The sequence below is a fragment of the Cadophora gregata genome (genome assembly GCF_030347475.1).
Source record: "Cadophora gregata isolate MNR1 chromosome Unknown scaffold_16, whole genome shotgun sequence".
NCBI classification, from domain to species: Eukaryota; Fungi; Ascomycota; class Leotiomycetes; order Helotiales; family Ploettnerulaceae; genus Cadophora; species Cadophora gregata.
Window position 1 is genome coordinate 1088696 of NW_026695939.1, and position 14021 is coordinate 1102716.

Below are 14021 nucleotides of genomic sequence, written 5' to 3' on the forward strand. Positions count from 1 at the left end.
TTTAGGTATGCTATGCGGGTGGAATTTACCTACCCTACCTACCTGACCTTAGTTATCCACTTCCCTACTTCGCCTGCCTACCTTACCTACCTTAGGTACCTATCGATGTGACGAGATGTGATCCAATGTGATGCGGGAGAGAAGCAGCCCCGCCCCGCCCAGGCCAGGCCAGAGCAGGCTAGCAGGAGATGGGCGATGCTAGGTTACCTACCTACCTACGGAGTAGTTTCCATTGGTAGGGCAGCAAGGTAGGGCAGGGTAGGTAGATATTTACCCCACCACCCATTCGTTTCTTTACTTGGGGACTGATAGGTCCAGTACAGTACCCAGAGTAGAGTAGAGTAGAGAGTAGATAGATGGTTACACGATGCCGTGCCTTGATTCAAGCAGTGAGGTGGCTGCTCAAGCCAGTCGTCTGTTTCCACATCTGTATCTGTCTTGGTGATGCCTCTTCCTTTCTCTCTTTTCCACCCCGGGCTCGCTCCTCTTGCAGGCGCAGGCCAGACCAGACCACACCAGAAGCTTCGACCAACGCGACAACGGGCTGCTGCCACGCCATCGCCCGAAACAGACCACACCAGTGCGTATCTTCTGCGGGCTGCTGCTGCTGCTGCTCCTGCTGCGGGCACTACTACTGGCTGGTGGCGCCCGCGCATGGACGCTTCAAGGTACGGGAGCCAATCCCCCGCAGCCCCAGTGCTGATAGCGGCCCTTGGAGGCTTGGAGCGCGAAAGGTGGGCCATGAGTGGTGCCAGCCCTGCAGCATCCCTGACGGGACCATCTGGGGTGAGGTGGCTCGAGGGTGGGCACAGTCCTTGATGTGGAGGAAGAACAGAACGGACAATACTGTACGAAGTACTGTGAGTTACTGTACGCTTCTTACAGCAGGTATGATATGTCTTCGAGATCATGTGTCCGTGTCTGACTTTGACTCGATTTGATCGACTGGAGGAAGAGGAACAAGTTATCATCGAATTGCTTGTTTGACAGCAGACGGGAATGGACCAGATTAGAAAGATGGACTAGGGGTAGGGCATGTAGGTAGACCAATGGAGCGGACCCGGACGCTGGCTGGACTTGTAGGTACCTAGGTAAGCGAGGTACCTTTAGGTGGTGGCTGGTGGGTAGCTTTTAGCCCTACCTATGTAGGTACCTGTACAGATGTCAAACGAATTGAATGAGTGAGTGACAGAGGCAGCTAGCTACCTACTAGCTACCTCCTACCTAAGGTACTGACACAGGTACGCACTGTCAGTGCCTAGGTAGGTAGGTGTATTTAGCTGCAACTTCAAGCTCGACAGCTCCGGTCCGCACAAGTCCAACTTGTCCGTCCAGTCAAAATGTTGGACTTCCTCCCCTTCCACCTCCTCCCTACTGTACTCCAACGCCCGCATGAAGTCGGCTCACTTGAGCGTTTGTCTCTTGTTTCAACGGCCAGCCCCAGCAAGCCAGCAGGGAGGCAAGCCTCAGCTTGTCTTGTCTGTTCCAGATCTCAGCCGCCAGGATCAGGATGGCGCTTTAACCCCACCAAGCCCGCCCACCGCTGTCTGTTTATCAAGAATGGTCATGGCCAGGCAGGGCATGTTTGAGCCCAGGTAATTAATTTACTTGGGATCTACCCGTAGGCACATCGCTTCAGAGCCTCCCCCGCAAGCCGGCTCTTTTTTTTTTTTGGCCCGCTGTTACCAAAACCTTACCAAGTTACGCTCCTCTTCGCTTCGCTCCTGCAAGTACAAGTGGCGAGGATAGCCCTGCTGGGAATTTCTCTGACAGTACCAGTTTCCACTATACTCAATATGCATCTGGCCCTTCTTGATTCCAACAGAAACCACCTTCATAACTTCGATATGAGGTCTGTGTCTAGTAAGCTGATCAAAGGGGCGATTTGGCGATTGGCAAATTTCTTGAGTGCATGAGCTTTTGGTGTTTTGTTTGGGATTGGATGCTTGTTCCGTCGTGAATACTTGTATCATCAAAGGCGAGTGTCGGTCATCTTTCTTTGCATACCGAATGAGTGCAGAATTCAGGCTGGTGAAGCATGCTGGGTTTGGGCATCCCCTAGAGAAAACTCAATCATCGGAACTTCGTCGTCTGTCACCAAAGATCTTGAACGATGAAATACTTACAAGACGGACGAGGAAGATTACACGCCATTCATCCTTGCACTTAGAATATTTTTGACCATTGTGACATCTAAAGAGTGTTGTGGATACTGTACAGTACGGTATCCAGGCTAAGCATTGCAGTAACAGTACTCACGTTTCAGAGATCAAAGGCTCCTCAGTCTTCACTTCACAAGCATACCTCCCATATTCAGCTCGAGCACTGACCTTGACATCGAGCCTCTGAAAGCCACCTCTCTCCGCAATAACATCGTGCAAATCCGCCATCCTCGTCTAATCACCGGTTGGGTCAGCCGAGTCGCCCTCCAATTCCCAGTCCAGGAACTCATTGGTAGAACTCGACCAAAAGCTCTCATCAGGGACCCCAGGCGCTTACCGTATATCGTTGCCTCCCCCCAGTCTCGCTGAACGTTCTCGAGGTCGCTAGAGAAGGAGGCGTCGGAACGTTAATAAATCTTCCTGTTGGTGACAGAGTCCATCTGAGGTTTAATGTCGATGTAGGCTGGGTATGCTTCGGCTGGGGAAGCGAGGATGAAGTCGGTAGCGCCCTTGACGGCTCTCATGAACTTTTGGATCTTCTCTGGGTTTTCGGTCGTGAAGGTATCGTTCACTGCGGCAAGTGTCAGAGGGATCTCCTCGTAGTGGATGGGCATCTATACCGATATAGAGGACCGAACAAAGGAAGCGACATCCAAACTCTACAAGTTCATCGATCCTGAGCATTTGGACATCCGAGCCGGGAAGGCCTTGACCCGTGAGTCATTCTTCCAGTTCCACTATCTATACGTGCTCAAGGCCAATAACGGCATGGACGGGTCTTTCGTTGATATCCTTGGACACGTCCATGCCACAGCGAACAGCTTCGTACTTGGTGGCCTTCAAACCATAGGGTAGTACTTAGTCAGTTCGTCGATTTTTATCCGCAGATTGCATCATATCAGACCAGTTTATCCCGAGGTCAAGTCAAGATTCAAGTTTTGCCTTTCCAAACTCCGCGACACAGCCAAGCTTTTTCCCACGCAAGCTGCGGGAAATCAGTGGTGATAACATTGTCATTCCAGTAGACAACTCCAGTGAGAGGCTCATTGAGAAGTGATCCTATGGAGGGGACCGGAAAACTGTGAGCTTTGGCACCAAGAGCATGGATCGTCGCTTTGAAACCTATATCGACCTTTCGCGGCCCAATGATCTCAGTGACATCGGATGGGTCGTTCGGCTACAGCAGAGTAGCCCTGATGCCATCATCGGTGAAGTATCTGAGCTTCTGATCTAGGTAGACTGGAGCATGGTATGGCGTCGCGTGCCGAAGAACTGTGAACTTGACATCTCCCAAGTGCATCGGTAGTAGCGCCGTTACTACCAATCAGTTCGTGGGGAAGGTGATCTTGTCTGTGGACATCTTGAGGAGTTGACTCTGACTGTATTAATTATTCATGAAGCTAGAAATAGGTTAGGAGACTTTCGAGGATGGGAATGCAAAGCTTTTCCTTTCGCTACCATCATCTGGATCAAGTTCATAAAATGGTATATTCACCGATCCAGAGTCTTGCCATTCCTTCTCATTCTCCATATCGATTCTATTGTATACCCAGAATTGGCTCTGGTTCAATCAAGGTACGATTAGAGGAGAAAGAATGGCTAGAGTCTGGAGCACCCGTCATGCTTTTGTGTAGGGTACCTTGAGCTTTCGACGATTCAAAGCGAATGGGGCTATGCTTCATCTGGTCTGCGTAGACATACTGCTCTGCTAGGCTGTCAGTTATTTGTATGGCTTTCCAAATTAGCACCAAGATGAAGGGGTAGGCTTCTAACCACAGGTAGACACCAACCCGCGCAGCTTTTGGCAGCTCTCCTCTCAAGCCCCTACCTCTCCAGCCTGACATGTCACACATGACATGTTCAACTCTTTTTCTGCCAATGAGATGCTGAGATTGATACATATCATCCAGCGTTAAGCAGCAGCTCTCAGATATCCTTATGACATACCGGCAAGCTAGATCAAGTGTTGTGGGGGCGTGGGAAGGTATTTTGCTGGGCTTGGCTGGAGGGCTACATGAAGCGTGAGAACCACCAGGGAATCCGTTTTATGCTTAGAACCCGCTGTTGACATGTGAGAGATATGCCCATTTTCCATTTTTGTCTGGTCTGATAAGCCAGAGTGCGCAGAGAACGCAACATCTCGCGGGCTTCTCGGTGGTACTTAAATCGGCCCAAGAATCGTGGCCCATTCACAGCTTCGAACCTGATCAAACAGGTACACGGATCTGATTTCGCCCATCCGTTACCTTCAAAGAACTCCAAATAGTTTCACTCTCAACTTTGCAATCTTTCCAGCAAAACCTTTTGATTGACCTTCCTCCGATACAGCAGCTCTCCCCTCATCACGCTCCCTCTGAAGATCACCTAGACCAGACTTTCTAAAGCCACCAGGTAGCATACACCAGAGAGTAAGAATAGCCACCAGAATCGCGAGCACAATCGGCTGCAGCACTGTGACACCTTTCGCCTGGGCAATGGCACCTTTTCCTGTCAGATGTCGATCCCATTCGACAAAAGGCGGAATGCTTACCAACAACAAACGGTAAAACAGCTGCTCCACCTCCTCCAAAGGCAGCTGCAAAGCCGATGGCACTAACATGAAGCCTTCGCGGAAGGAGCTTCGTTGCGACTACAATCGCAGCTGGGAAGAGCGGGCCAAGAAAGAAACCTAGCCACGCGGCGAACACTGCACTGGCGATGAAATTCGGAATGAGCCAGAAACAGAGCTCAAGTCCCACACAAATGACCTAAGACGAGATTCATTAGCAAAGCAGCTCTTTAGATATGCCCTGGTAGACCTTGACTTCGAAGCAAAAACACCTTTGTCGTCAATACAACCCAAGTCGTGGTCACAGCATATGGATTGTGCAAAGCGCAATACCAGACTTACCATGTAGGCGGCAATAGCTATCTTTTCACCAATCTTCCCAGTCACAAATCCAAGAATGACTCGTCCAAAAGTAAGACCAAGCCAAAATCCAGTAACGACGAGACCGGATTCGAAGGCCTTTCCATGTCGAACTCTCAACATGAAAGTCACCAACCATCCACCTAGTGACACTTCCACGCCGACATAAAATAGGAGAAACAGTGCGCAAATCCAAGTTATGGGATTCTTCAATGCCTCTCCTGTCCGTGACTGCCCGGCTTTGTCATTGTTGGTAGGATGATCTGCTCGATGGGCAGCTCCCGTTGCGGCGCGGAAAAACCAGACGCAGAGGATAAGTTCGGAAACTGCGACTCCTAACTAGGGCGGAGTCAGATACGATACCATACAAATGAACGTTGACTAGATTAGCAGAGGTATATTACCATTATATAGTAGAAAGTGTACCATTGCAGGTTGCCTTTCGTAACCATAGCGGTGGCAATCAATGGGCTAATGGTGGCACCAAGACCATAAGCACCGTGGAGAAATCCCAGCAGCTCGTTGGCATTCTCCATGTTTCCTACCCACGCATTCCATCCTCCGTCCTCCAGTCCGTTACCAAAGCCGGAGAGGACGAAAATGACAGGCAGTACTGGGTACGGTGGGTGGATGCACGTTACAATATAGGCAACAATCTTGCACAATGGGGCTATAATGGCCACTCCGAGTTGGCCGAAGCGCATGTGCACTTTGTTGTTGAGTAGAGCGGCTGCTGACTGCTGAAACTTGAGCATTGGATCATTGAAGTGGTGCTTAGTGGATCATTCTCGGAGTTCACTCATAGCAGGCTACGAAATTGGGCAACTTACATAGCCTACAAATGGTGCAAGAAAAACCAATGAAATGACTGTGTAGTTGATATTATAGTATTCTTCGAGATAGGGGATGAGTGCCTGAGCGAACGCATCATGGTCAGCTTAGGCTTGATGATTTTTGAATGTGCTTTGACTCACGCCATATGCTGCATCATTCATTCCCATAATGATGAAGCCAAAATTCGCTGAGAGGTATCGGTATGCATTTATGCTTGGGCTATTCCACTTCTCCAAGTTGTTATTTTCCACATATTGTGGTTCCAGCTGCTCCTCTGTGTTCTTAGTCTCTTGCTTCGGCTTGTCTTCGGCTCGTGCAAAGCAATCTTGGGACTCCTTGTGAATTTCTGAGTCTCCTTGGCAATCCGCACCTGCAGACGCCATGGTGAGAGGAGTTCTCTGTCAAGATACTTTGCAGATAGCTAGAAAAATGATATGGAATGAGGCGTCATGTTTTTTTCAGCGGCTACCCATCGTGCCTCTGCTTGATGCTTGCTGCTAGATGTTTGCTCGGAGAATGACTAAGATTGCCGCTTTCCAATCTTAACCAAGTGGATTACCCCGAGCTTTTGAGCGGGCGTTGTAAGCCTCCACGACAGTATGTAGATAGCACTACTATATGCCTCCAGTCAGCAACCACGAGATCTTCCTCGTCATTTGCGCCGAACGGCCTTTATTTCCGGGTGAGGGAAGAGACACAATCCGAAGCTTACCCGGAGAGCCCGAGGTTTACCCAGAGATAGTCCTCCTTTTTAACCGGGAGTCCCAATCCTTCCTTACCTATCGCTGCGGAGCGGACGGTCCGCCGTCCGGCAAGGTAAACGTTGACCATTGTCCTACAACCAAAACCCTCATAAATCCGGATTTTTCGAGGCTGATAGAGATTCATTTGATCAAGAGGTAGTAACCAGCGCACACATGACCACTGTGCTACATGCTAACTCGATAAACTTCACTTCCACATTTATTCTTTGTTTTGCGGTGCCATTGCCGTGCCGTGGTATACCCGTTGTTCAGATCCCGGCTTCACAAACGAACTCCGTGTCGAACAGCTCATCATTCTCCGTGCCGTCTCGCCGTGCGAAGTGCAACAGACCTTCCAACGCTGTCAAGTTTAGACTTTGTCTCTGAGCTCCTCCGCCAATCTCTGCAGGTAAAATCTACGGACTTCTCTCGGCAGACTGTCAAATGACTTGACCATCTTGGCAATGTCCAGTCTGCCTTTTTCGTACGCTTGCAAATCTCGATTACCATATACATCTTTCCCCGCTGCATAACCTGCAGAAAAGCTGCGGAAGAAAACATTGACAGCAATGCTTACTCCCGAAGTTGGGGAAGCTGTGTGCAGCCACAAGGGAGGCAGAAAGAGTATATCACCAGGGCGAAGCAGTGCTTCGTGAGGATGTGTGCCTGCTAAACGAGCACTGTTGAGCTCCTCGAAAACGTTTATCTGTGAGCTTGAGGAGCCTGGTTCAAGTCCGAGATTCTTAACATCAGCTGGTGGAAATAGGAGTAGTCGCTTAGTCCCTTGAATCTGACAGTAAATATTCGCCATGACCTGCTTCTTCGTTAGAATGCGGAACTGTTTTCCGATGGCTCCCCTTACATCATAGTGTAGCCACATATTCACTGGCCCTGATATGCGTAGTGGCGAGCTGTGCATATTTTCAGTAATTGCTGCGAGTTCCGGCGGCAGCTGAAAGTCGGATGCAATCGACGGAAAGTCCTTGCTAATGTCTGCCGGTTGCTCCGAGGGCTTGTCAGATGACAATGAGCGGAGATAGAGCCTTTGATCTTCTTGAATCTTGTCCATAAAATCTCCGAACGGGATGGTCGTGTATACAAAGTTCTTCGACTTGAAATCCATATGTTGCGCTTTTGCTTCATGAACGACGACCTACGACTGTTGATGAGTACTGAAGCTGCCGGACATACCTAGCCTTTGTGTACTTACCTCACGCTCAATTCCTACCCGCTCTTTTAGGTATTCCGTTGTCCACTTGCGTAAACAAGGGCCAATGTTCGCTTTCTCAATGATGACCGGGGTAGATGCTTCAAGAATTCGAGCGAAGTCTGCTGCCGTTCCAAGCTGTACCTTGGAGATACTAATCATGCTCACAGGGCCGTTCGTTATCGGCGTCTCCAGTTCTTTAGCTGGAAAGTCGGCAGCTACGGTTCGAGTGAGTCGCCACATTTCAGCAGGCTTTGAGAATCCCTGAGCATCCTCGCAGTTCGAATCCGGATAAGTGATGGTGTAGCTACCTTTATTCCAGAATGTACCAAAGGAGAAGCATACTGCTGAGCCACCCGTGATTATGAGAGAGCTCTCTACACCAAAAACGGTTGAGCCAATCAGTAGCGGTCGGGGAGTGAATGCTAGAGGGATCATTCCGACGGAGACACGGTTTCCTTCAACATTGAGACCACAAACTTCCTCGGATGATTTCAACATGCGGTTCTTGATGACACCGCCAATAACATACAACTGGCGTTTGTGGTAGATTACGCTAGCTCCAAACCGAGTAACCAATTGCATGCCATCGAAATCCGCAAGCTTGTGGAATTTTATCATTGGTTTCTAATAGCCTGTCAGCATTCTCAGATTCGAGAACAAGTAGCACGGAGGAGTCATCTACTTTACTGGAGATCCCACTAAGCTCCCATCGCCAGACTTCCTCCACAATGGACGAGTCAACAGATATGCCGCCTGCAAGGATACCATATATTGGATCTGTCGAGGGCTCTGATGAAGCCAAACTGAAAATAGCACCATGTGAAGGGGGTGGTCTGGTTCCCTCAAGTCCACATTCTATCCAGCCTGTATGCCGACTCCATACCAGATACTCGTTAGAGATTAATCTAGAGTCAATTCTACCCGTCGAAATGAGTACGTATCCAGGACCGACTCTCGTAGCCTGATGGCGGTACAGGGGAAGTGGGAGGTCATCAACTCGCTCCCAGGTGTTGAGCCATTTGTGAAAGAGCCAGCACTCTTTAGAAGCATTATCTGGGGATGTTCGACCGCCAACCAGCAATGAAAAGTCACCAATGTCTGTTATCGTGTGACACATTCTGCTGGATGGTGCCACAGCAGGGCCTTGAGAGTTGACGGTTTGAGAGTCCGTCAAATCTATATCATACTCGTCCCACGAGTCGGTCCTGGTTGTCAGTCCCATACCACCGAAAACACCTTTCCTGCTATGGTATCTACCACTGCCTTTAGTCGACATTGCTGCTGCAAAACGTCGGCATCCGTGACCTTTTCGATGTTCCGAATATCTCCCAACCAGCTGAGGACCAGGTACCCTCGCAATTGACAACTGCGTGAGCTTGTCAGATTCCTCCAAACCATTCGGAGCTGGCCTGCTTGCGTGCTCTTGTAGGCGTGCAGCCATGCTGGCGGTATTTGCGACAAGTAGGAAGTAGTGGCAGCCAAACAGAGCAAACTCTTCCCATTCATCGAAAGGCTCGACTCTGTCCAAAGCCATACGTTCCTCGGTAGTGGCAAAATGGGGAGAGCTCCATAAGTGCCACAGATTACGGACCGAGACACTTGGCCAACCGAGATCATCAAACCGTCCCTTCTGAGCTTCCTCGGTTGGATACTTCCGTACGGCTCCAAGACTCGTTCGTAGTTTGTCAAAATGTGCCATCATGGTTTGAGAGAAGGGATGATCATTTCCATCTGGAATGAGCTGTTCCAATAAACAAAAGCGAGCTGACCGTTATTAGTGCACGGCTAACATATCTGACAAGCCTTGTTACCTTCAGGTAATCTACCAGCCCACTCAACCAAAGCATCGGCCGCTTCGACGTTCATGTAGGTAATAGAAACTTCCGCTGTAAATAAGATTGAACCTGCAAGATGTCAGTACGATTAACGTTTACCTGAAACCTCAGCAAAAGCAGTTTTGAGGCAAAACTCTTATCAATAGTAACGTATCACCATTCCTTTCGACCTGTATGGAGCTTACACTTTGTAACATCCATAACACCTCCAAGCACACAATCTAGAGCCCGAAGATCCCGAAGATCACAACCCACTTGGACATACTGATCACTACGGAATAACACATCACTTTCCGATATTTCGATATTGGTCAGCATAGAATTTAGCTCAGCAGTGCGTTGAACGACTGCCCTCTTTTTAAGCATGAGATCTCTGTAGTCGATGTCGATAAACTTGACGCCGATTGAGGCAGTTGGATATCTTTCAAGACACTGCCAAGGAAGTGGATCGCTGGAAAGAGTCAACAAAATTTGGTTACATTGACTTCTACTTACTATCCACATCCGAGGTTGACGACAATCTTCTGCTTCTCGGATGTGTGCTCCAGAAACTGGCGAACCACTTGATCCACGGCTTTCATTCTAAGCCAATATCCACGATTGATAAGTGGCGAGCGCCTCTGTGGCTTCTTGACGAAGTAGCGGAAGAAATGGGCTTCGTTCGGAAAGTAAAGACGCTCGACACTCCGTTTCGACACAATACTGCTGTTATTTGTCTGCCGGATCTTAATTATGACTGTTCACTTGGGAAGAGATTGACAGGCTCATTATGAACTTTGAAAGAGGTCTTTGTCCACAATAACACAAGCAAAGTTGCTAGCAGTCGCCTCGGATCATCATTGATTGGCATTGCCAACTTCCAACGAGGCGATCGTTGAAGAAACAGCCTCCTCCACGTCAACTGAGGGAAAGGAGAATATGAACTTACTCCCATGATAGAGTCATCTTGAAGTTGCGCTTTCGACTTTACTGCTGGCCGCAATGGCCGCTGGTCTCTACTTTCCTTCATTGTAACTGGGTCGTTGTCGTTGGAGAAAAAGTTCAGCAGCCTCGGCAAGGTGAAAAAGAAAAGGCGTCTATGTGGACCCCTGCCGTCACGTTGGCAGGACTTTTCCTGACGAGGAACACGGACGAAGGGAGGGAGGTTGAGGTCGTGTAGCGCTATTGTCTCTGGCAAAGTGAAGTGTTGCTGTTTTGATATCGAACTGTTTTGGCTGTGTCCGTGTCCCTGATGCTCAGGTATGATACCGCCTGGGTAGAGTACATAGGGAGGGAAGGTAGGTAGGTACCTAGCTCCTGGGTGGAGAAGACTTGAAGAACCGTAAGCGAAGGTTTCGATCGGATCCATGGCTTGGCTTGGCTTGGCTCGCTTGGCTTCACCGTTCCGAGGAGCGAGGGTGGCAGGGTGGCAGGGTGGCATGGGCACCAGTGCCGATTTAAGGTTGTTGGAGCTCTCAGCTCAGTACGGATGTACAGTACCGAGAGTACTATTCCCTACCTACCTAGCAGCTACCTTACAGTACTGAGCTTACCTACCTGAAGGAGATACCTAGGTCCCCTAGGTAGCGTAGGTAGCCTTGGACCCCGCCTCCCGCCTCCCGCCTCCCGCCTCCCGCCTCCCGCATCGCCTCACCTCACCTCACCTTGCCGGACCTCACCTCACCTCACCTCACCTCCCCTTACCTCGAGCTCATTCAGAAGGCATTGCAGCCAGCGAAGGGAAGTCCGAACTTGCGTCGACGGCCCGCGATAGCAAGTCGTACACCGCACCGCTGTGGTGACTTCAAGTCAGTTCAAGCTGACGCGCAAATGTCTGCGCAGTGAGTCTGCGCCCATTCACCCCCAACGGCAGGCCATTGCTGTAGCCACTCCAGCTCCCTTCTCTAGGCAGGGCTTCCGCCAGCTCAACTACTCCTCCAACCTGGCCTGCAGAAAGCCAACTGCCCCCTCAGCATCTCCCAAGCTTGTTCTGTAGATCGCGCAGTCTGTCTTCACCATGGCTATGAATTTTGTGACCTTCAACCAGGACTATAGCTGTCTTGCTGTTGGTAAGTGTTTTCGCCGCCATTGTCCTGCACTGCTGATCTTTGCTCCTTCTCTAGGAACCTCACGCGGATTCCGTATCTACCACACAGAGCCTTTCTCGAAAATATTCAGTAGTGATGATGGAAATGTGGCACTCATTGAGATGTTATTTTCAACATCCTTGGTCGCTCTGATACTATCTCCAAGGCACCTTGTCATCCAGAATACAAAGGTAATTCTTTCTTAACCCAACTCGCAGATTAGCTACACCATTATCTTGCAGCATAGTACAAAGTAGCTAACAAAATATCTAGCGATCCTCGATCATCTGCGAGTTAACCTTTCCATCTGCTGTTCTGGCTGTGCGCCTAAATCGAAAGCGTCTCGCAGTGGTTTTGGAAGAAGAGATTTATTTGTACGACATATCGAACATGACCCTACTCTACACAATTGCCACATCGCCAAACCCAAGTGCAATTTGTGCGCTTGCTCCATCCTCCGAAAACTGCTATATTGCCTACCCCCTACCGAAACCAAGAGAGGAAACTGGAGACAAACGCCCATCCCATGCTCCGCCCCTGTCAACGTTCGTGGCACCAACTTCTGGGGATGTCTTAATATTTGATGCGCTGAAACTGGAGGCTTTAAACGTGGTTGAAGCGCATCGAGCGCCTCTATCCTGCATTGCTCTCAATAATGATGGTACATTATTGGCGACCGCCTCGGAGACGGGGACGATCATCCGAGTGTTCTCACTGCCAAAGGGAACCAAGCTATACCAGTTCAGGAGAGGAACATATCCCTCAACCATCTACAGCATGTCATTCAATTTGAGCTCGACTCTCCTATGTGTATCCTCAACCACCGACACGGTTCACATTTTCCGCCTCGGTGGCCCGGCATTTGTCTTACCAGACTCACCGAAGTCGCTGAATGACCGGTGGAGTCGATCTCGAAGCTTTGACAGTGGAGCCGAGTCCCCTACGGCTGGAACTTCCCCAGGCAGCGATACTGCCGAGGTACCTGCCATTACACGCAAAACAAGCGGAACCATTGGAAGCATGTTGAGGCGATCATCCCAAATGATGGGAAAGAGTGTAGCGGGGGTTGTAGGTGGGTACCTGCCACAAGCGGTGACGGAGATGTGGGAACCTATGCGAGATTTCGCATTCATCAAATTGCCAAAGAGTGGTATGGGAGTCAACGCTACAGGTGGGCCTCTTCGAAGTGTGGTCGCAATGAGCAGCAGCAGTCCACAGGTCATGCTGGTGACTAGTGATGGTGGATTTTACGTTTTCAGTATCGACATGGAAAATGGAGGTGAGGGGATTTTGGTCAAGCAGTACTCGTAGGTCCGCCATGCTTCGAAATCTCGCACACGCTTACAATATTCCCAGTGTGCTAGAAGGAGACGATAAACTCGACCAGTCAGCCATTGACTACAGCAACTAGGCTTTGGTTCTCCTCGCCTTAGGTTCTTTTTTTCCGTGAGCGCTCGATCAACTCTCTAGATGGACCATCTGAGCCATCTTATTGCATTCTCGAGCATTAGCAACAGGCGTCCACTCTCATGATTCCAGTACAGGACCCGACTAGGCATGCACGCTAGCTGCCTTGTGATATTAGCACATTAATGAACACCTTTCGCAATTCAGACACTCGTCTCTTCTCGAATTAGACATGAGAAAGCATTCTCCTCACTCTCGGCCGAAATAACAGTGAGATCGTAGCCCTACCAGCAATCCATAGTTTTTCGATTCTGGGTGTCTGCATACGAACTGGAAAGAATGGCTGCTTACAAGTTGCAGATATTTGGCTACACTTTGAAACTCGGGTAGTTACTGTGGTGTGAAGTTTGAATCGGAAGTCATATTCACACGACTGCACTCTAACCCCCATGCCCACACGCTGGTGATCCCCTTGTTGTAAGACCGCAATTGGATAACGAATACCATCGCCTGATACACGCTTTCGAGGTCATTGTAAATGGTTGGGATCCAATAGCGGGATCCAAGAAGTATAGCGACACAAGTAATATTTTCAATACTGCTTGTGGTTAGCCAGGTGAAACCGGTGAGCAATCCTTTAGTCGGCCATGACAAATGAGAGCATTGCTTGAGATGGGGACAGCGTCAGCCTCCGGGCAAATCTATCGAAACTTGCCTCAGCCTCGTTGACGGTCCGAGTCTTGTTTTCCAGAACAGCTCAAACCCCTAGTCTGAGGGATGAGAGTGAACGGGGAATTGTATGTGTTATACTTCTGTTTGCCACGATTGGGCCAGCACATGGCTCACTTTATCATCT

At 49.6% G+C, this 14021-nt stretch overlaps 4 protein-coding genes across 4 annotated transcripts; 1 reads left to right on the plus strand and 3 right to left on the minus strand.

Moving 5' to 3' along the window:
- Positions 1–2569: 2569 nt before the first annotated feature.
- Positions 2570–2846, minus strand: NMT1_1 (glycylpeptide N-tetradecanoyltransferase; the record flags this gene model as incomplete). The annotated part of the gene is made up of 2 exons (XM_058499017.1): positions 2570–2733; positions 2783–2846. The coding sequence occupies 2 exons, from the start codon at positions 2844–2846 to the stop codon at positions 2570–2572; spliced, it is 228 nt and encodes a 75-aa protein (XP_058351284.1).
- Positions 2847–4410: 1564 nt separating this feature from the next.
- Positions 4411–6287, minus strand: ONS95_005599 (uncharacterized protein; the record flags this gene model as incomplete). The annotated part of the gene is made up of 6 exons (XM_058499018.1): positions 4411–4643; positions 4693–4909; positions 5053–5409; positions 5475–5807; positions 5901–5984; positions 6045–6287. The coding sequence occupies 6 exons, from the start codon at positions 6285–6287 to the stop codon at positions 4411–4413; spliced, it is 1467 nt and encodes a 488-aa protein (XP_058351285.1).
- Positions 6288–7017: 730 nt separating this feature from the next.
- On the minus strand, positions 7018–10701 carry PPM2 (tRNA methyltransferase ppm2; the record flags this gene model as incomplete). The annotated part of the gene is made up of 7 exons (XM_058499019.1): positions 7018–7800; positions 7858–8481; positions 8540–9621; positions 9669–9761; positions 9878–10143; positions 10188–10408; positions 10621–10701. The coding sequence occupies 7 exons, from the start codon at positions 10699–10701 to the stop codon at positions 7018–7020; spliced, it is 3150 nt and encodes a 1049-aa protein (XP_058351286.1).
- A 987-nt stretch (positions 10702–11688) lies between these two features.
- On the plus strand, positions 11689–13169 carry ATG18 (autophagy protein; the record flags this gene model as incomplete). Its single annotated transcript, XM_058499020.1, has 4 exons — positions 11689–11740; positions 11795–11949; positions 12032–13065; positions 13115–13169. The coding sequence occupies 4 exons, from the start codon at positions 11689–11691 to the stop codon at positions 13167–13169; spliced, it is 1296 nt and encodes a 431-aa protein (XP_058351287.1).
- Positions 13170–14021: the final 852 nt, after the last annotated feature.